General features: G+C 64.1%; 3 protein-coding genes across 4 annotated transcripts; 1 reads left to right on the top strand and 2 right to left on the bottom strand.

The window, feature by feature from the left end:
• Nucleotides 1-421: 421 nt before the first annotated feature.
• Nucleotides 422-2,754, bottom strand: MRPL16 (mitochondrial ribosomal protein L16). The gene is made up of 4 exons (XM_082485404.1): nt 2,672-2,754; nt 2,264-2,329; nt 1,988-2,136; nt 422-955 (listed from the first exon to the last, which is right to left on the bottom strand). The coding sequence occupies exons 1-4, from the start codon at nt 2,712-2,714 to the stop codon at nt 470-472; spliced, it is 744 nt and encodes a 247-aa protein (XP_082341530.1). The 5' UTR covers nt 2,715-2,754; the 3' UTR covers nt 422-469.
• Nucleotides 2,755-4,406: 1,652 nt separating this feature from the next.
• Nucleotides 4,407-6,523, bottom strand: CBLIF (cobalamin binding intrinsic factor; the record flags this gene model as incomplete). The annotated part of the gene is made up of 9 exons (XM_082485174.1): nt 4,407-4,532; nt 4,603-4,721; nt 4,797-4,938; nt 5,055-5,292; nt 5,373-5,548; nt 5,637-5,780; nt 5,875-6,018; nt 6,153-6,332; nt 6,454-6,523. The coding sequence occupies 9 exons, from the start codon at nt 6,521-6,523 to the stop codon at nt 4,471-4,473; spliced, it is 1,275 nt and encodes a 424-aa protein (XP_082341300.1). The 3' UTR covers nt 4,407-4,470.
• Nucleotides 6,524-13,723: 7,200 nt separating this feature from the next.
• On the top strand, nt 13,724-16,568 carry LOC309673216 (membrane-spanning 4-domains subfamily A member 12-like; the record flags this gene model as incomplete). 2 transcript variants are annotated; one of them, XM_082484951.1, is made up of 7 exons in its annotated part: nt 13,724-13,813; nt 14,044-14,163; nt 14,473-14,529; nt 14,791-14,922; nt 15,448-15,561; nt 15,659-15,742; nt 16,081-16,568. In XM_082484951.1, the coding sequence occupies 7 exons, from the start codon at nt 13,724-13,726 to the stop codon at nt 16,099-16,101; spliced, it is 618 nt and encodes a 205-aa protein (XP_082341077.1). In that variant the 3' UTR covers nt 16,102-16,568. The 2 variants fall into 2 exon arrangements, with proteins under 2 accessions (XP_082341077.1, XP_082341076.1); XM_082484950.1 differs by having other exon boundaries at nt 15,659-16,086.
• Nucleotides 16,569-20,544: the final 3,976 nt, after the last annotated feature.

Below are 20,544 nucleotides of genomic sequence, written 5' to 3'. Positions count from 1 at the left end.
ACTGCTGGACGAACGCCCCAAGGTCCCCCCTCGCTCCCAGTCCTCCATTTGGCCAACAGTCAGCGGCCCCTGTGAAAAGCAGCCCCCTCCTCGGCGGCCGGAGGAGCTGCATTCCTCCCCGGGGCAGCGTGTGGGCGGCGTAGAGGGCTCTGCCTTGCTCGGGGTGGAAGGAGGAGCCTCGGAGCTCATCTGTGGCAACTCCTCTGTCTCACCGGCTCTTAGGATGCGCAGCCACCCGCGCCGGAGTCCTCCTGAATAAAGAGATCACCCACGTTCTGCTCCAGGGTGCTGCATCGGGGAGAAGGGGGGGGGGTGTCTCAGCAGTGGGAGACAAGCCCTGACGCATGGGTCACCTCTGGGATGCTCCTGGCCCTGTGTTTGCGCCTCCAAAAAAACCCACAGCGGCTGACGCAGATTGCAGGGTGTTGTGGGCAGGTTTAATTAAGGCGACCCCCTCCCCAGCTGCTCGTTACACCCTGTGTTTCAGGAAGAATTTGCCCCAGTAGCGTCCCTTCAGCCGCAGGTCATAGGGGCTGAGGTACTTGCGCATCCCCAGCATGTTGGCGGTGACGATGCGCTCGAAGGTCCAGGGGTTTTGGTTGTTGAGCTTCTTCTCCTCTTCCTCCTCCCGCATCTGCTGGAGGCCGTCGCGGCTGATGGGGATGGCGGGGAAGGGCAGTTTCTTGGCTACCTGCGTGAGGAAGGGTTTCACCTCCCCAAACTCGCAGCGCCCGCCTACCTCCACCACCAGACGCCCGCTCTTCACCGCCGTCACGTAATGGTCGATGGGACCCTTGCCGCCCCCCATGCGATGTCCCAGGCTCTTCCGTGTCACTGGCTTGTAGGGGGCCGGCACGCGCCAGATGGCGAACATGGTTTTGGGGTCCATGCTGCGGCCGATGGTCAGGCGGATCATCTCGAAGTGGCCCCAGTGGAGGTACCCGCCCCCCAAAGCCTGCGGGGGGAAGGACAGGGCACCTCAGTGTGTGAGCACTGGAGTGAGGGGGATGGAGGTTCCCCTGTCCTGCCCTGCGCTAGCAGCCATGTGTCCCCTCCTCCTTCAAATGTGCTTTTCGGGGGGAGCAGCTTCACTGAGGAAGTCTCAAAGCTGCCTTTCCAATTTAATCACCAAGCTGTGTGGTGCGGTTGACACCCTGGAGGGAAGGGATGCCATCCAGAGGGAAATCGACAGCCTGGAGAAGTGGACCTGTGTGAACCTCACAAAGTTCAACCAGACCAAGTGCAAGGTCCTGCGCATGGGTCAGGGCAATCCCAAACACAAATCCAGGCTGGGTGGAGAATGGATGGAGAGCAGCCCTGAGGAGAAGGACTTGGGGGTGTTGGTGGATGAGAAGCTCCAACATGAGCCGGCAATGTGCACTCATAGCACAGAAAGCCAACGGCAATCGCATCCCCAGCAGGGTGAGGGAGGGGATTTTGCCCCTCTGCTGCGCTCTGGGGAGACCCCCCTGCAGTGCTGCCTCCAACTCGGGGGGTCCCAACAGAGCTGTTGGAGTGGGGCCAGAGGAGGCCACGAAGATGATTCCAGGGCTGGAGCCCCTCTGCTCTGAGGACAGGTTGGATGGGGCTTTGAGCAACCTGGTCTAGTGTGAGGTGTCCCTGCCCACGACAGGGGGGTGAAACTAGATAGTCTATAAAGTGCCTTCCAACTCAAACCATTCTATGATTATATTCCTTATACCCTCACTGGGGAATCTGAGGCCCTTCCTGATGGAGGTAGCTGTCAATCCAGCTTTTCAGAGCCAGTTTGGCACTGGTCCCCACCAGTTGCTAGTTCATTTAGAGTTTTCACCGCCCACATGAGGGCTCAGCACCAGCCTGGGGTCTCCAGCCTGGGGATGCCCACTCCTGCACCCTCCTCTCTTCCTGCCCAGGCTGCCCAAACACAGACCCTGGCCGCCCCGGGCTTCCCCTTCGCCACCCTCCCCAGCTCTGGCCGGGGAGAGCAGGACCCCGTCCCGCTCACCAGGATCCCGTACTGCCCCTGGATGAAGTCGGTGGCCTCCTGGGACGGCCCACGGATGTCACGCAGCTGTCGGGGCTCCCGCCTGACCTTGGGCACCGCCGGCACCTTGTCCATGAACTTCAGCTTTGTCCTCTCCGGGAAGGTGATACCTGCCGGGGGACAGGCGTGTGAGGGTCACTGTCCCCAGGATGTCTCCGTGCAGGGGGACGCAGGTGGCAGCAGTGCCCCCGCCATCCCCGGGGGGGGTGTGTTTCTCTCCCCGTGCATCCCCCTTACCGCTGTAGTCCGGGGGCAGCACGTACTTCTTGAGGCCCGCCCGGGGGACGGCGACGCCGCCGGGACCTGGGGGAGAAAGCGGGGGCTCAGAGCGGGGCCTGATGCACCAGGAGGGGGCCCGGGGGGGCGGCCCTGTTTCCCGGGAGCAGCTCGGGAGGGACCCCCCGCCGGACCCCAACATCCCCCTACGGCCACCACAGCTGACCCTGGAGTCCCAAACCCCAACTCCTCCCGGTTAAAGCGGGAGGGAGCCCGGGCATCCCGATGCCGGAGCTTCCCCCATCCCCGGTTCGTCCCATAGCGGGACGCAGGCGCCCGGACACGCTCCCCCCTCGGCCGCCCCCAAGCCGCCCCGGGCGGTTAGCGGCCCCGGAAGCCCCTCGGAGCGCTGCCCCGGTCTCCCCTGACCTCCTCCAGCCAGAAGACGCCGCGGGAACCTCCATCGCCACATCGCCGGGCCGCGCCGTCGGCCGGCCGGAAGTGCCCGTAGGGCGCCGCCATGCGGTCCGACCCCGGAACCGCCCGGCAGGGGACACTTCCGGTGAGAGCGGTCCGCCCATCCGGCGCACCCCGGAAACGCGGAAGGGAACGTTAGTTCCGGGCCGGGGCCCAGCCCGGTGGAACAACCTCACCCGTGTCGCTCCACGACGTGGCCCACGGCCACCGCCACCCCGTACCGGACAGAGATCCCCGCCGGGCAGGGTCCCACTCCGCCTCGGTGTCCCGTCGAGGCTCCCATGGCTGCCTTAGCATCATAGAGTCATTTGGGTTGGAAGAGACCTTTAAGATCGTCTGGAGCAGGTCCAGAGGAGGCCATGAAGGTGATCCGAGGGCCGGAGCCCCCTCTGCTGTGAGGACAGGCTGGGAGAGTTGGGGGGGTTCAGCCTGGAGACGAGAAAGCTCCGGGGAGACTTCAGAGCCCCTTCCAGTGCCTAAAGGGGCTCCAGGAGAGCTGGGGAGGGACTTTTTTACAAGGGCATGGAGTGATAGGACGAGGGGGAACGGCTTCAAACTGGAAGAGGGGAGACTTAGATGAGATATGATGAAGAAATTGTTGCCTGTGAGGGCGGTGAGCCCCTGGCGCAGGTTGCCCCGAGAAGCTGTGGCTGCCCCATCCCTGGAGGTGTTCAAGGCCGGGTTGGACGGGGCTTGGAGCAACCTGGGCTGGGGGGAGGTGTCCCTGCCCAGGGCAGGGGGGTGGAACTGGGTGATCTTGAAGGTCCTGTCCAACTCTAATCATTCTGTGATTCTGTGGTCAAGTCCAACCATTAACCTGGCACTGCCAAGTTACCATTAAACCATGTCCCTCGGCACTACGTCTACATGTCTTTTTGATACCTCCAGGGATGGTGACTCAACTGCTTCCCTGGGCAGCCTGTTCCAATGCTTGATAACCCTTTCAGTGAAGAAATTTTCCTTATATCCAATCTAAACCTCCCCTGGCACAACTTGAGGCTGGTTCCCCTTTTCTATCGCTTGTTACTTGGGAGACTGACCCCCACCTCGCTATGACAAATGAGTCTTTTAGAAGACTCTAGTGTCTGAATTGGTGAAAATATTTACTTTACAGCCAGCTATGGTGTGTAGGTTTCAAGGTCTCAGTGGTTTTGAGCTCACCGGGTGCAGAGATGAGGAGGAGCGAGACCTGGGCACTTGACCCAAGCTGGCCAGCGGGGTTATTTCATACCACGAACAGCACATTCAATGTAAATTAGAAAGTTTGCTGAGGAGTTCTCTCTCTCCCATGATGGCTGCCATGCTGAGAACTTCTTGCACCGTTGATGGAGCCCTGAGCCCTTCCCTTCCTCCCAAAGCTGCAGCGCTGGCAGTGTCCTACATTGGCTGTCACTGCTGGGAGTGCACAGCTTCTACTGATAGAACGGGCTGAGTATAATCCTTGTGTGTTTTATATTGGTATCAGGATCAATATTGCTTCTTTAGTGTTATTAATGTTAATTAGTTAGTCTTGTTCTATTAAATCTGTTTATATTTCAACCCTTGGCTTGCTTTGTTTTTTTCCCGATTCCCCTGGGTGTGTGGGGGTCATCGGCTGAGAGAATGATTGAACGACGATAAATTATTGTGGGTTCCTCAAACCATCACAGACACACACACACACACACACACACACACAGAGGGCTGTGCTGCAAATGGCTCTTTATTGCCATCATGGTGGGCCCGGCGGGGTCCTGCGTCCCTTGGCGCCTTCAGTAGGTGCTGAAGATGGCCTGGATGTGCTCCCCATCCTGCGGCTTGTAAGTGCCAACCCCTGAGACAGAGGGACGGGTGTGAGGCCGAGGCACCGCTGCCCCCCATGCCCCCCACCCCGGGCTGCCCACCTTCCTGGAGAGCATCCGTGCCGCTGAAGAACTGCCAGTAGGTCCTGTCGTCCGCATTGCCGGCCAGCCCGTGGATGGAGACCACCATGGGGCCCCAGGACGTCTGCTCCGTTTGGAAGCTGCCGGGGAGACGGGTGGGCTTGAGGATCAGTCGTGGGATGCCACCGGTCCCACGGTTCCCCCGGGGTTCTCACCGAAAGACGTCGGGTTTCTCCTCTTCTGCTGCCTGCAGCACCTTGAGCAGCGTGGAGCCATCCGGAACCTGCACCGAGATGGTGTCGCTGAAGTGCTTTCCCTGCAGCTTGTTGATGATGGAGTAGTGCACCAGGATGAGAGCTGTTGGGAGGGGAGAGGGGCAGGGTGAGCGCCCGGCGCTGTGCCACGGGGCACAGGGCAGGAGCGTCCTCCCCGTGGGGTCTGGGGGGGGTGTCTCAGGGTGGGGGCAGCCATACATCTGTGAACTTCAAGTGTACTCGGCGTTGGGGGCAGGGATGGCCGCAGTCTTGGGGACGTTCTGGTGCTGGTGGTGCACTTCAGGCTGGCTGCTTCCAGGTAGGATTTGCCCACGAGGGCAGGCAGGACCTGAGCGATGGCCATGGGCTGGCGGTAGTCATGGTCGTACACCACGGCGAAGGCCTGGGCGCAGTCCCACTCCCGTGGGGCATAAAACATTTTCGTGGAGCCCAGCGCCTGCGGAGAAGGTGGGAGGTGACATGAGCAGCCCCAGGAGCGGGACCCGGTGGCCGCGGCGCTGCAGCATCCCGCCATACCTGCAGGGCCAGCCCCATGCTGTAGATGTTCCCCATCATACCATCCCTCTTCTCCTGCTCATCCAGGAAGCCGTTGGTCACCACCGACAGCGTGTCCCAGAGCAGGTGCCGTAAGTCGTGCAGGTCCGTCTGGTTGTAGGTGCACGCCAGCGCCAGTGCCGCCACGGCACGGGTGTCTGCGAGATCCCGGTGTCACCGCCATGCCCGCCGGGAGCGGGGCTTTGGGAGCGGAGGGGACACGGCGGGCCCGGAGACGTCCCTTACCCACGGAGAGGTGGTTTGCAGGGCTCAGCACCTGCTTGGCCAGGGCTATGGATGCCTCTTCGTAGCCACTCGCCCTCTCCAGGCAGAGGCCCAGGGTGTCCAAGCTCACGCTGTACAGCGTCGTCTTCGGGACGGCGTTCTCCTCTGCAGAGCAAAGTGCGGCCGAGCTGATGGCGAGCCCCGGTGAGGGGAGGGACGTTACCCCACCCCCCCGTCCCTCCATCCCCCCGCGCCGTACCCAGGCTGGTCATCTCCTCCTCCGTTTTCTGCTGCAGGATGTGGAGGAGGTTGACAGTCTTCCCCAGGGCCTGGACGTGTTTGGGGTCCTGGCAGGAGGAGAGGAGGGCGAGCACGTACAGAGCCACCTGCCCCGAAGTCATGTCTGTGGGGACAAGAGAGCAGCCGGGGCTCCTGGGGGGGCCGCGACCTGGCACCCCGCTTCCCGGCCAAACTTGGGGTACTGGCTGTGCTGGGATGGGGTGCCGCGGCGGTGGTGCACCTCCTGCCCGTCCTTACCTTTCTGGGCTCTCTTCACAGCCTCCTCCTTTATCTCCTGGAGCAGCCACTTGTGGGTGCTACTGTCGGTGGCCCCGGCCAGGTTCATGGCCAGCAGGACGCTGGGGTTTGGCGGCTCGGCCATGTTGACGGAGTCCTCCAGGCGTTGCAGCATCTCAGAGACCAGTTTGTCCGGGGCAACTGGAAGGAGAGGGATCGGGCGACCCTGCTGGCACTCGCGGCGGGAGGTCACCAGGGACCCCACGTCCCCTCACAGGGCTACCGGTCTCTCCGGTGTCTCCGCGGGAGGGCTGACACTCACCGCAGCTGTGGGTGGCCGTGCTGCCCGCCAGGGCCAGCAGGACCCCGATGCCAAAAGCCACAGCGAGCATCCTCTTGTCCTTGGAGGCAAGTAGATCCACTCAAGCTAGCAGAGTCCCGTGGGCACTCATCTGTCCGGGCGTCCTCTCCGCTTTTAGCTGCTCCCGGTGCCCTTCTCCGGTCACCTGCCCTCCCACGGCTGCCCCGGCACTGCCAAACACCGCCGGCTTATCTGTGTGCCCGCGGGTGTCAGACGGAGTTGGAAGGTCACGGCTGCCGGGTCAGTGATTTTCCATTCGAGGACAGTGACATTGCGAGGGACCGGTCGAACATCCGCGAGTTCGTGGGGCCGGGTGGGATCCACGCCAGGGCACTGAAGGAGCTGGTGGGTGTCACAACAGGACACCCCCCTCCCCGCCCCGTGGCACCTAAGGAGGTCCCCCCGCCGGCTGGAATCTCGCCAGCCGCATCCAAACTTGCAGGAAGGGCTCGTACTTCCCCGGAAACTACAGCCCTGTTAGTTTAACCTCAGTACCGGGAAAAAATGATGGAGAAGGTTATCCTGGGTGCTGTTGACAAGCGTTTAGAGGACAATGCCATCACCAGGCACGGACAGCACGGGTTGACGAAGGGAAAGCCCCGTCTAACTGGTTTGATATCCTGCTACGATGAAGTCACCCACCTCGTGGGTGACGGGAAAGCGGGTGGATGTTTGTTTTCTGGATTTTAGCAGAGCTTTTGGCTCCTGTCCCTCACAGCATCTTCTGGACAAGGTGTTCAGCCGTGAGATGAGCGGGTACAGGGTGCGCTGGGTGAAGAACTGGGTGGAGGGGGCTACAGGGGTGTCATGGTCTCCCAAGGGGGAGAGAGTCTGGCCAGTGACTGTCCCTGTGTCCCCACTGTCACCCCTTCCCCTGCCTGCTGCCCCAAGCCTGGTGGCAGACTGGGGGTGCCTGGGGGGGCCATGTGCCTCCTCGTCCCATGGGTCAGTGTCCCTCTGTGCCTCAGTTTCCCCAGAGGCTCTGCGGTGGGAAGGTGCCCCAAGGACATACTTGTCACCCTGCGTGCGGGGACCAGCCTGCTTTTGGGGCGATGGGGGCAGCTCATGGCCAGAGATTGACCCCCACCTTCTCCATCACCCCCACCTTCTCCATCACCCCCCAAGCAGGGACAGGGACCGGGGCTGGGGCAGGGATCAGGACCAGGGGAAGGAGCAGGGCTGGAAAAAGGACAGGGACCAGAGCCCTTGGTTTGCCCCTTAGGAGGAGGAGACCTCTGTGGAGATGGGTCCCAGGTGTGCGCGAGGGGCTGCAGGGACCACCCGCCCTCCCATTGGGAGAGCGGCGGCCACCGACCTTGGCCCAGGTGTAAAAGCCATCAGTGGGGGCTGCCCCTCCTCTTCCTCCTCCATCACAATGAAGGTTCTCAGGAGAAGGTGGTTTGTGCTCCTTCTTGCAGCTGCAGCCTGGGCGCAGGATGCCCTGGGTAAGGGGCTTTTTTTGGGGGGGAGGGTTCTGCTGGGTCTGGCTGCCCTCCCTGGGGAGCGGGAAATGCCCCCCGAGTTGGGCTTTTGGGGGCCCATGCCCCGGGCATGGCTCTTTGCTGTGGGGTGGTGGGCATGGGTGATGCCCGGCTGCCAGCGGAGGAGGACCACGGTCTCCTCTTCACCCTAAACAGGACAGGCCTGTAGGTCAGGCTGCCTCAAGCCCCAGGTTTTGGGGCTGAGACGATGCTTCCAGAGCTAAGGAAAACCTTGGGGTGGGTCCTACATCTCCATCTCCCTGCGGGGACCCTTCAGGAGCATCACGGCCCCATGGGTGCCCTGGGGCTCCAGGGCCACCTCCTTCCCTATCTCCCCTAAAGCTGTAAATGTTAAAACAGAGGAACTCGAGGGGATGTCCGAGTCGAGGGCTCGCCTGGCTCGCTCCCCTGGGAGCCTGTGGGTCCCCAGCGAGCTGGCTCAGCCCTCCCCTTCCTTGCCCTGCCACAGTCTCCGTGACATGTGGCCACGCGTGGCTTTCGGTGGCGGTGCCGGCTGGCCTCCTGGGGAGCCACATGGCTGACGGGGAGCTGACGCTGGGATCCGGCTGCGGGGTGACCGCCGCTGATGGGGACACGTACCGGCTGGAGCACCCGCTCGTGGGCTGCGGGACCACCCTGGAGGTGAGGAGCCAGGGGTGACCGTTTGTCCCTGACGGAGGTGCTGTGGCACTGTGGTCCTCCTCGGGGCGGGTGCAGGATGGGAGGAGGGGGGACACCATGTCCCACAAGGGAAGGAAAAACCACGCGGGATGGGTGTGGGGGGTCCACCACAACCACTCATCTCCCCGCGGTGCCCGTGCCACGTCGTTGTCACTGCACCCATGTGTTGGGTGAACTCCAGGGCTGGACCCCCAGGTCCTGTTGCCCTCATGGGGAGGGCCCTTCACAGCACCCATGGTGACAACCACCCTTTGTGCGAGGGTGGGACCACCGGTTACAGTGAGCAGGGCCACTACCGTGACCCGAAATCTGGCTCTCGCCGTGTGCTGAGGAGCTTTCTGGCTCCTGGGTGTGCAGCGCCCCTCCTGGGGTGCTGGGGACAGGGAGGGGACACCCCTTCTGAGCCGGGTGACACCTCCAGCCCCATGTCTGTTCGTTCCCCCAGTTCCTCCCGGGCAGCATCCGCTACAGCAACATCCTCCACTACCGCCCCTTGGCCGGGGGGGCCGTGGCTCGTGCCAGACCCTTCTCCCTCCCGGTGGACTGTTACTACCCCAGGTAAGCGGGAGCCCCGTGTGGCCGTGCTCCTCGACGGGACCCCTCGGTGTCGGGTCCACCAGCCCATCCCGGGCAGGAGGGACGCCCGCCCGTGGGGGATGTGGCAGGCGGGGGTGCCCTGCCTGCCCCCGGGACCCTGTCACCCCACTCAAGGATGCTCTGTGGCGCAGGACGGGCAGTGTTTCATCCGGAGCCGTCCAGCCCACCTGGGTCCCCTTTGGCTCCACCGTCGCTCACCGGAGACGTTTGCGCTTTGCCCTGGATGCGTATGACCGTGAGTGGGGGACCACCAGACCCCTTTGTTTCCTCTGCGCAGGGGTGTCCCCCCCCCTTGCCTGGCCGTGGCCGTGGGGCGATGCTCGAGGCAGCCATGGCCATGTGCCTTCCAGGTACGTGGTCCTCCCGCCTGCACCAGCCCACCTATTCCCTGGGGGAGCTGATCAACGTCCAAGCATCGGTGAGCACCCACCCCCGCCTGCCCCTGAGGGTCTTCGTGGACGAGTGCGTGGCCAGCCCGAGCGCGGCGGCGTGGCCGAAATACAAAGTCATCGCTGACAACGGGTGAGCGCCAGGGCTGGGCACGGGGTGGTGGCTGCTGTCCCAAATTGCCACTCTCCCTCCTCGCCGGGTCCCTGGGAATGGTGGCAGAGCCTGGCCGGTCCTCAGGGGGGGTGGGGGGTGGCAGTGCCCATCTCACCCCGTCTCCCACCCCGGCAGGTGCCTGCTGGATGGGCAGCTTGGTCGTTCCCGCTTCCTCCCCCAGCGTGGAGACCGTTCCCTCCGCTTCCAGCTGGACACCTTCCTCTTCCCAAACGCCTCCGGCAGCCAGGTCTGCGCCACTGGGGGGGTCTGGGGGTGCGGGGTGACACCCACCCACCAGTGTGGGGACTGGGTGGCTGGGGGTGATCGGTAGAGAGCTGTGGGGTGGCTTGGGTGGTGTGGCAGGAGGACACTTGTCCCTGCAGATCTACCTCCGCTGTCACCTGAAGGCTGCGGCAGAGGGGGCTGGCAGCGCCGCCGGCAAAGCCTGTTCCTACGACCCCGTGGCAGCCGCCTGGCACTCCCTGGATGGGGTTGACTGTTCATGCTGTGGCTCTCCATCCGGCTGCAGGGGCCGGCGGTGGCGCCGGCTGGTCGGCAGCGGAGGTAAGGGGACCCCCTCGGTGGGATCCATGAGCCCTACGGGGGTTGCCTGCACCCAGCAGTGCCTGATGGACTTCTCCTTGCAGGTCTCCTGGGGGAAGCCAGTGTCCACCTCGGTCCTCTGGGGCTACTCTCGGCTCTGCCCAGCTTGCCCCCGGTCCCCACGGGGCTCGCCACGGCACCGGAGCCCAGCGCAGCACCCTCTTGCCGCCCCTCAGTGCCCGTGGTGCGGGGGGAGAAGAAGGACTCGGGTGAGTGTGAGCTGCCCCGCCGTGCTGGGGGGGGGGTGGCTGGGGTGACCCTACCGTCCCTCTCACCCCTCTGCCTCTCCCCGCAGGGTTGGCCCTCCCCGTCCCCGGCACCACGTTGGCCATTGTGGCCATGTGCTCCATCCTCGCCGCCGTCAGCATGACCGGCTGCTACTGCTCCATGCGGCGCCACCGGAGCGGACGGCAGGTGGGGGCACCTGAGGTGGCTCCGGGGGAGCCCCGTGCTGTGGCCATGGCCCCCACCGCAGCCAGCGGTGCCCGGGCCCCCCCTAGGAACCCCCCTGCTCCTACAGACCCTGCCACCGTGTGAGCCTCCTTGTTTTAGAAATAAACCTCTGGCAGAAAGGCTGTGCCACCTCGGTGTGGGAGGGGGCTGTGGAGACCGCGTACTGCCCTGGGATGCTCAGGGGGAGGGTGGTGGGGGGGGATGTGGCACATCCCCAGCACCTCTGAGACCTTTTGGGGTACACACTGCCTTCTCTGGGGTCCTGCCAGACAGCCCACGCCGCCCACCGTGGTGTGGGAAAGGAGGGCTGTGTCCTTGGGGAGCATGGAACCCATGCTGTGACCCCCTGGGAGCTGGCTGGCTTTGGGGGGGGTGGGGGGGGCAGAGTGCTGGTACCCCCTCCCCACCCCGGGCGGTGGGTGGAAAGCATCCGTCTCCGACACAGGGATGCCAGTGCCGCTCTGCACTGCAGCCTCCGGTCCCCTTCCCCGGCGATGCTCCGGTGGATGCCGGGAGCTGGGGCAGTTTGGGGAGAAGGGGGACGAGCAGAGCTGCTGGGGGGGGGCGGGGGGGCGGTTTGTTGTCCCACATGGGAGCTTGGGGGCACCTCGGCTCCTGGCTCTGCTGGGCACGGGGCTGCGTGGCCTTAGGTTGCCGGAGGGGGGAGATGGGCTGAAGGGGTCTCACCGCTCTCCTCCTTCCCAAAGCTGCTCGGCCATGGTGGTCCCTGGGCTACGGGGGGGGGGGGGGGGGACGACACACACCCCCAACTGGGAGGGACCTTGTGCCGCTTTCCTGCGCGGTGGGAGGCTGTGAGAGCTGGCTGGGGCAAGTGAGCTGTGGCTGGCTAGCGGGCTATGCCATGGGCACGGTGCAGACCCTCCTCGCCTTACTGCCTGCTCACCCTGTGGGCAACGGTGGTCTGTGGGGTGGTATCATGGCTGGACAGCAGCCCTGAGGAGAAGGACCTGGGGGGTGTTGGTGGGTGAGAAACTCAATATAAGCTGGCAACGCGCCATCACAGCCCAGAAAGCCACCGGCATCCCAGGCTGTATCAGCAGTGTGGCCAGCAGGTCAAGAGAAGGGATTCTGCCCCTCTACTCTGCTCTGGTGAGACCCCACCTGGAGTACTGCCTCCAGCTTGGGAGTCCTCAACGTACAAAAGACATGGACCTGTTGGAGCGGGGCCAGAGGAGGCCACAAAGATGCTGTGAGGGCTGGAGCCCCTCTGCTGGGAGGACAGGCTGGGAGAGTTGGGGGGGTTCAGCCTGGAGAAGAGAAGGCTCCGAGGAGACCTCAGAGCCCCTTCCAGTGCCTAAAGGGGCTCCAGGAGACCTGGGGAGGGACTTTTTTACAAGGGCATGTCATGATAGGACAAGGGGGAATGGCTTCAAACTGGAAGAGGGGGGATGAGATATGATGAAGAAATTGTTGCCTGTGCGGGTGGTGACCCCCTGGCGCAGGTTGCCCCGAGAAGCTGTGGCTGCCCCATCCCTGGAGGTGTTCAAGGCCAGGTTGGACGGGGCTTGGAGCAACCTGGTCTGGTGGGAGGTGTCCCTGCCCAGGGTAGGGGGGTGGAACTGGATGATCTTCAAGGTTCCTTCCAACTCTAACCATTTTATGAGCCCCCTCTTCATCCACAGAGCTTTAATTATTTACCGACTTTGGGTTTTCTTTCTCCTACCTGAAGTCCTCAGCTGGACACTGGGAAAGCCTTGGCCAGCACCCTGCGCGTGAGGCCACCGCAGTGGGGAGCAGCCGGCAGGGGCCTGGAGGGGGGTGTGTGTGTGGGGGGGGCAGTGAACAATGATGACAAACCTGTTTCGGGCCACCTCCTGCGGCCAGGGGAGAAGGGACCTTCCCGGGGCAGCGCCAGACTGACGGGCAGCCCTGGGCTGGGCAAGCCCCCAGCCTTGCCTGGGGAAGGGGGTGCCAAGGAGGTCCCGTTCCCCGCAACCCGGGGGCCAACGGGCCAGTCCCTGGCGCTGCAGGGAGGAGGTGTTTTCGTGCCTAATGGCTTTTGATGGATCTTTCTTCCAGGAACTCGATGCCGAGAGCTTTTTTTTTTTTTTTTTTTCTTCTTTTTTTTTTTTTTTAATTTTATTTTTAATTTCTGAGCTCTTGTAAACATGTTCTTGTACTGGGGCTGCAAGTGGGGCTGGGGGCTGCTCTCCGCAGGGATGGGGGGGGACGACACACATGCACACCTGGGGGCTGGGGGGGGCGTTTTTGGGACAGTCTTGCTCCCCTTGGCACCCCGCTTTCCTCCTCTCCCTTTCAGGTGGCTCTGAGCACACGGTGGGTTGGGGTCTGAGCATCTTTCCCCCGGGGGGGGGGGGGGGGGGGGCAGTGCCCTGAACCCCTTCCCTGAATGGTTGGGGGGGGGGGCAACACTGGGCAGCTGCCACGCAGCTGGGGTGCCCCAATTTCTTCTCCCCCAATTTCTTCTCCCCACTGGGGCTGCACCCACGAGTGGGGTGTGGGAGGAGAAAGGGGGGGCTGAAAGGGGCAGCTTCCCCCCCCCCCTCCCCCCAAAAATACCCATTCTGCTCCGTGCCCCCCCCCCCCCCCTCCGCCCACCAGTGAGCCTGTGTGGGATGGGGCAGCGGGGTCCACCCGGGGGGGAGGTGGGGGGGTGGTCCACGCGTGGGTTGGGCGGTGGCCCCGGGGATGCTGCTGCAGCCTCTGACATCAGCCGCTCTGCGCCAATGGGCGCTCGGTGGGGCGGGGTGGGGCGGCCCCGGAGAAAGGAGGTGGGGGGGACGGGGGGGGGGGGAACCGGACTGCTCCGGGACCGGAGGCGGGGGGTGGGGGGGGGGGGTTCCGTCCCCCGGTTGCGGGTCGACCCGCTGCCCCCCCCCGCCGCTGCCTCCATGCAGGGGATGGGGAACCTGCGGCTGGGCAGCCGCGCCGTGATGTACACGGCCGAGACCCTCCCCAAGGGCAAGAACCGAGTGATGGGGGTGAGTCCAAGATGGGGGGGGGGGCGAGGCAACTTGGGGTGGTGGGTGGTGGTACCCCTGGAAAATCCCCCACCCCACCCCACCCCATCCCTGGAGGTTTCTGACCCGTCTGGTCATCCTCCGAGGGATGCTCCGGCACCAGAGGGGCTCGGGAACCGGAGCATCCTCATCCTCAGGGAAGGAAGGGTTGGGGGGATTTGGCCCCGTTCTCACCCTGCCCCATCCCACAGACCATCCAGATCATGACGGGCTTCATGCACATCGGTTTCGGGATCGTCCTGACGACGCTCACCAACGTCTACACCTCCGTCTTCGTCATCGGCGAGATCCCCTTCCTGGGCGGCGTGTCTGTGCGTAGCGTGGGGCCGGGGAGGGATGCCCACCGGGGGAGAGGTGCCCACCAGGGAAGGATGCCCACGGGGAGGGATGCCCACCAGCATCCTGGGGACTGGGGACAGGGAGCTCCGGTTCAGCGGTTGGGAAACTCCAGGGCTAACAATGCACGAGGGAGGGTCACCATGCCCCTGAGAGCCGTGGGGCCATCCCCGTGGGCAGCTTCTTAATGCCGGGTGGGTGTTTAGTACCCCGCGGCTGCGCGGGTTCGGGGGGCTGAGGGTGACCTCGGTGGTGGCTGACTGTCCCCCTGTCTCCCGGCGCAGTTCATCATCTCAGGCTGCCTCTCCATCGGGGCGGAGAAGAGCCCCACGGAGTGCGCGGTGAGTGTCCCCAGGGATCCCCGCTGCTGGGCGGGTGGGAGCAGCTCGACCTTGGGTCAAACCCATCGGGGCGAAGCCGGGTTTGAAGCTTGCGCCGGGGTTATTTCTGGAAAGGAGCAATGGGAAGGAGGGAAGAAAAATTCCCCCCAAAGGCAGTCTGAGCTGTTACTCGCAGCCGGTCCCCCGGGGTGGGTGTCCCCGCGGGCTCTGGGGTCCGACGCCTGCCCCAAAGCTGTCCCCAAAGCCTCTCCGTGCCCGCAGGTGAAAGGCAGCCAGACCATGAACGTCATCAGCGCCATCTTCGCGCTGCTGGGCATCGTCGCCTTCATCGTAGACCTCAACCTGAACGGGCTCTACCGCTCCAGCTTTGACTACGACGGCTATCTCGTCCTGGTAAGCGGGGGTATGGTCACCCCCTCCCCCACCCCATCATCCACTTTCGGAGGGTGCCCAAGGCTGGCTGAGCCTGCCCGGACGGGATTAAGCATTTTGGGAAACTCCCTCGTCTCCTTCTCCATTCCTCCCGGGGGCTATCGTTCCTCCCCCCCCTGGATGCTGCCTGAGCCCTTCCTTTGGGGGGGGCTTTGCCAGGCTCCTCCGTGGGGTTCAGCCCTGTTGGGGAGTGGGGAGCCCGTGGTCGGCGGCACCCCGAGAGCGGGGCCGTCTGCCGGCACGGTGCCGTGCGCCTGACCTATTTTGAGCTGATACCTCGGGCGATGACTCACGCCCTGGAAGTGCCCGTTTCTCTCTCCGCGAGCCGTGAAAGCCCCGAGGGCTCCGAGCGTGACCTTAGTGCCCGCAGAGCCGGGGGCTGCAGTGCTTCCGAAGGGTGGGAGACAGAGGAGAGGAGCCCCGTGGGGCTGAACCCGGGTTTCCTCCTCTTTGGGCGCTGCTGATGGGGTTTTCCCCGTCCTGGAGCTCGCAGGGAACGGGATCTCCATCGTGCTGCTCATCTTCACAATCCTGGAATTCTGCATCGCCGTGGCCACCGCCAATTTCTGGTGCCGAGCCACTCGCCTCAGCTCCAACGAGGTAAGGTGGGGGGGGGGGGGCAAAGGGTGGTGTGGCAGAGCCCTGGCCGGACCCCCAGCATTGCCCCCCCCCCCCTCCTTTCTCTGCTGTCCCCCAGGGCATGCTGATCGTGCCCAGCGCCACGCGGGTGGACCTGGCAGTGCCGCCGGCTGACCTGCCCCAGCCACCCAGCTACACCGAGGTGATCTACGACCCCAAAGAACAGCCCAGCTAGAAGCGGAGCCGGGGTTGGGACGGCTCTCCGGAGCAGCATCTGACCCCTGCCTGCATGACAGACCTTCCTCCCGCTGCCACCGGTGCCTCCCCCGCACCCCTTCCCCGATCCCAAACCCCGGCAAAGCATGTCACCCCCGTCCCCGGGGAGCACCCCGCCACCTCCGCCTCGCTGCACCGGGCGCTGCCGCAGGCATGGGGGGGCACAGGGGTGGGAGGAGAGACCAGAGACCCCGCGGGGTGACGTGGGGTCACCCCAAGCCCTGTCCCCCACCAGAAGCAGCAGCTTTTCGGCTTTCTTTGCAGCTGGCCGCCCCCGAAGTCTAGCGAGGTGCCGGCCCCGAGGACGTCGATGCGGGGTCCTGCCTCCACGTCCCCCGAAAAAGTCCCCAGCCGGCTCCCCGCGCCCAGGGCTACGGCATCCTCCTCCCGCCGCGCCGCAGGCTGGGACACGCTGGTCGTCCCATCCCCCCCGCCCCCCCCCCCGAAAGGCAGCAAGCACCCTAAATTTGCCTCCTCCCTGCCCATCTCCTGCCCCCACCCTTGGTCTCAAAGAGGGGGGTCTTTGCCTGCTGGCTGCTATGGAGAAGGGGCTTCTCTTGGAAAGGGGGGGGGGTGGTGGTGCATCTTGGGGCTTCACGGGGTGTTTCTGCCCCTAAATACCCAGTTGGCTGCTGGGGTTCATTCACGTCGGGGTTCGGGACCTCCTGGAGGTCTGGTGGCCACGTAGCAGGTAGCTTATAGAGATCCCGACGCATGCCAGGAGCCGCGCTGGTAGCCGGACCATCTACCTCGGCTCGTACCCCGTTGGCTTTATTTTATCTTGGAAATAAACGCTCCGGCCGGACCCGCGTCTCCTTGGTTTGGGGATTTCTCAGCGTGGGAGCTGCAAACCCTCCCCCCCTCCCCCACATTCTGCTATCCATCGGGCGAGGGGCTCATCCCACCCTCCTTCTGGGGTCTCCCGTGCCCATCACCTCGTCCCGCTGGAGATGACGAGAGGCCACGGTCCTCCGGCACCTCCTCCCCCTCTAAGGAAATCTGCCCCCCTAAATCCTCCCCCCTCCCCCCCATATGTACATAGCAGCACATCTCGCTATATTTAGCGCTGCTGGAGCAGCTGGTCAGCCGCCGGCGACGATGACGGTGATGGCAGCAGCTCCCGGTTCTTACACCAGCCGAGGAGCTGCCTCCCCCCCCCGTCCCCCCCCCGTCCCCGTCCCCGCTGCGGCTGCTCCTTGGGGGTGACGCGGGGACAGCGGTGGCAACGTGTGGTCCCCGTTCCCACGCGGCTGAGGCCATTCCCTGCGATGGGAACGGAGCCGAGGGGAAACCTGAGGAGCACTCTCAAACCTCTCTTGTGCCGCAGCCCCTCAAAAATGGCTCATCTCCAGGGGCGGGAATTGAGACCAAAAGGGTCTCAGCCCATTTTTAACCAGCGGAGAGGTTTGTCGGCTCCTGACGAGCTCGTTACTGACTTCCATCCTTCAGCACCCTGCAGGGCTGGGGATGCCGAGAACCTAAGGAGGAGCCAAGGTGGGGACCAGCATCTTTCACCGCAGGGGCGAAGAGGCAGGTTCTTTAAGGAGCAGCCCGAGTTCATGGAAAACTTGGGATGGAGGTGAGGAAGGAGAGCCCGACGCTGATTTTCAGAGGGGTGGGAGCCCCCCGGTGAGCTGTCGGTGCCCTAAGTTGGGGGGATCCCCCCCCACTGTTTGGGGACATCTCGCCTCCAGCCCCAGAGCAGGGGCAGGGAGCGCCGTTTGGACCGTTAAAAAGGAGTTTGGGGTGGAGTTAAATGTTTTCTTGTTTCAACAGCCCCCCCCCCCCCCCTTCCCCCTTCCCTGCCCTGACAATGCTCACGCTGCGCAGCCAAAGCCTCATGGATTATTCACTCGCTGTCAGTTATTTCTGTTCCCGGCTCTGAAAAAATAATGAGCTGGTTCGGTAGGAAAAGCCCCAGAGATTGGGGGGAGTGGGATGAACAGGTTCTCTCTGCTCATTACCCATTACGGCTCCGGCTCCTCACCTGTGGCTCCGGAGCCTCCCACACCCGGGGAGACTCTCCAGCCCTGGGGGGGGCCACCACGAAGCCCTTTAACCCTCCCCCCCCCCCCCAAAAAAAAAAAAAAACCAAACAGGCTGGCAGGTCCCTGTCTCTTTGCCCAGCGTGGTGGTCCCCTCCTTGCTCATCCCCCACCAGCATCAGGCTCTTTGGGTTTGGGGTTGGTTTATTTTTCCCCCGGAGCATCCCGCTGCCGGCTGCGGAGCCGCCGCCGGGTCGGGGCCAAACTTTTGCTGCCGCTGCCAACTGGAAAACGCCCCTTTCCCGTGAAATCGGGCATTAGCGCGGCGATAACGCGGAGCCCCTCCATCTTTAAACCTGGATTATCTTCCCGACGGCTTTCAAGGTTTGTCATCTGCCACTTATGTCACGTTTAGGTGCAGCTTTCTCTGGAACTGCAGGAAGAGGCGTTTTAAGGCTCTCTGGAAACGCGTTTCTTTTCTACATGTGTACTTTTAGGCGTTTGCAGCCCTGAAACCTCCTGGGGAGGAGTGGGGACCTCTCAGGGCTGGGGACAGCGGGTGGCAGGGACCAGAGAGGGTCTGGGGACCCGGCAGGGTGATGGAGAGGGACTCGCTTGGGGACACGTGGTGCTGGCGAGCCGGGAAGGTGGCGGTGACCAAAGGGCCTTAAAAAGGGTGGCAACGCAGAAGGAGAAACGTTGTGCCATGGCGGCGAGGACGTGGCTGGCCGGGTACGCCGAGGGATGGAGCGGCGAGCGCCCCGCGGCCGGGGAGAGACGCCGTGCGCCCCCAGTGTCACCCCTCCGGAGGGCTGGGGGACTTGAGGGATGGGGACAGCGGCAGGGACACCTCCGTGCCCGGTGGCCTCTGGCAGTGTCTCCGGGCTGGGAGAGCCAGAGGGAGCCCCCGGTCCCGGCTCGTGCCGGGTTCGGCACTCGGTGTCTTGGAGCAGCTCTTGTTTATGGTGTCTGCCGCAGCCGCAACCGTCCCCGAAGTGGAGGTGGGCAGCAAAGGAGGAGTCCCTCTTGCCCGGCGTCACCGGCACTGCCCGGAAAGTTCTGGCTCTCTTCAACTGCATCCGGGAGCCGTGAACGTTCCCTGGGGGGACCTCCCACACCGGACCCCCACACCGGGCACAGGGCTGACCTCCCGTGCGTACCGGCTCCCCATCCCGGGACGTGTGCCGTGGCGTTGGAAGATGCTCCTGTGCCTGCTCCTGGGGGTGGGCATGGCTGAAGGACCACGGGGCTTCTCTCGGCAGCCCCCCGTAGAGGGAAAGGGCCCCTGGGGAGGTGCAGGGGACGAGGTGTGGGGTGGCAGGGGACAGGGCAGCTCTGCGTTGGGCGGCGATCTTGGGGGCACGTGAAACGGCGGTGATTTGGGGGAGAGGAGCCGCCGGTGGAGCGGGGCTGCTTTACATCCCTGGGTGAAAGCGGGGAGCGCCCACAGCCCGAACACCAGGTCTGGGTGCCGTGTCTCGGAAGGACGCTGGAGCCCCAGAAGAGGTCTGGAAAAGGGCAAGGAGAGGGTGAGGGGTCTTCAGGATGGAGAAGATGGCTGGAAGGGAGGGCTGGGAGTGCGTGCGGTGGTTCTCGGTCTTCGCAAGCCGGCGGTGGGCTGAGCTGAGATGCAGAAGGGGTCTCTGCACCCCATGCTGAGGGAAACGGGGAGATGCGGAGCTGAAATGGGGGGACACAGTCTGCTGAGGAGCACCGATGCATCACCCCAGTGCTGTGCCCCCATCCGTGGAGGTGTTCAAGGCCAGGTTGGACGGGGCTTGGGCAACCTGATCTGGTGGGAGGTGGCCCTGCCCATGGCAGGGGGTTGGACTAGATGACCTTCAAGGTCCCTTCCAACCTAAACCATTCTATGACATGTTCCTGGGGTGCGTTACCACCCCCAGGTAACCCCCCCACCACCTCGGTCCCACGATGGGCTAAATGGGGCAGGGAAGCCGTGTCCCAGTGGCTTTAGGGGATTCACTGGTGCCTGGTACGACCCTGGGGGAGCCCCGGTTTGGTCAAAGCCCTGGGACAGCTGGCAGGAGGTGGCAGGAGGACTGACACACGGTTACCAGCCAGGGTTAACCAGCCTCCAACGTTAACGAGAAGCCCCGGAGGACGCTGATGCCCACAGCGGGCAGAGGTGGCAATGGTCCCTGTTCACAGCCAAGCTCAGCTGTTTCGCAAGGCTCCGGTGGGGACGGAGCTCCCTTGCCCGCGGCATCGCTCCTGCGTCTCCTCCATGCGCTCGGCCCACCGGGACGGAGCAGGGACCTTCTCAGGGCAGAGCTTCCTTGCCCTGGGAAACCCCCGCCGCGTGTCAGTGAAGCCTCGGAGACGCGCTGGAGCTTTTCTGCAGCATCAGGAGTTTAACTGGGAGCGAACCGATCAAAGGCTGGGACGTAGCGGGAAGGGGATGATGGACGCATCTGGGACGGGCTTTAGGAGCGACGCCGCTGCGCCCCAAACGACGGCACAACCTTCCCCCCGCCGGACGCGCTCCTGCCCAAAAGCCTTCCGGGTGATTCGGGGTTGGGGGGGGATTCACGGCGAGCCGGCACAGACACTCGTGTGCCAGCCCCTTGTTCGAGGGGTCTTCCGCGGCGCGGTCCCTGCTCCGACAGACCGTCTCCGGTTGCGGTTTGAGCTCCCTTTTCCCAATGTGTCTCCTTCCCCATCGTGTCTCCTTCCCCGTCATGTCTCCTCGGGGCAGCCGAATTCCCCAAGGTGCCAAAGAAGC

This window comes from Vanellus vanellus, assembly GCF_965231255.1.
Source record: "Vanellus vanellus genome assembly, chromosome: 6".
Taxonomy (NCBI): domain Eukaryota; kingdom Metazoa; phylum Chordata; class Aves; order Charadriiformes; family Charadriidae; genus Vanellus; species Vanellus vanellus.
This window is presented reverse-complemented; position numbering and strand designations above follow the sequence as displayed.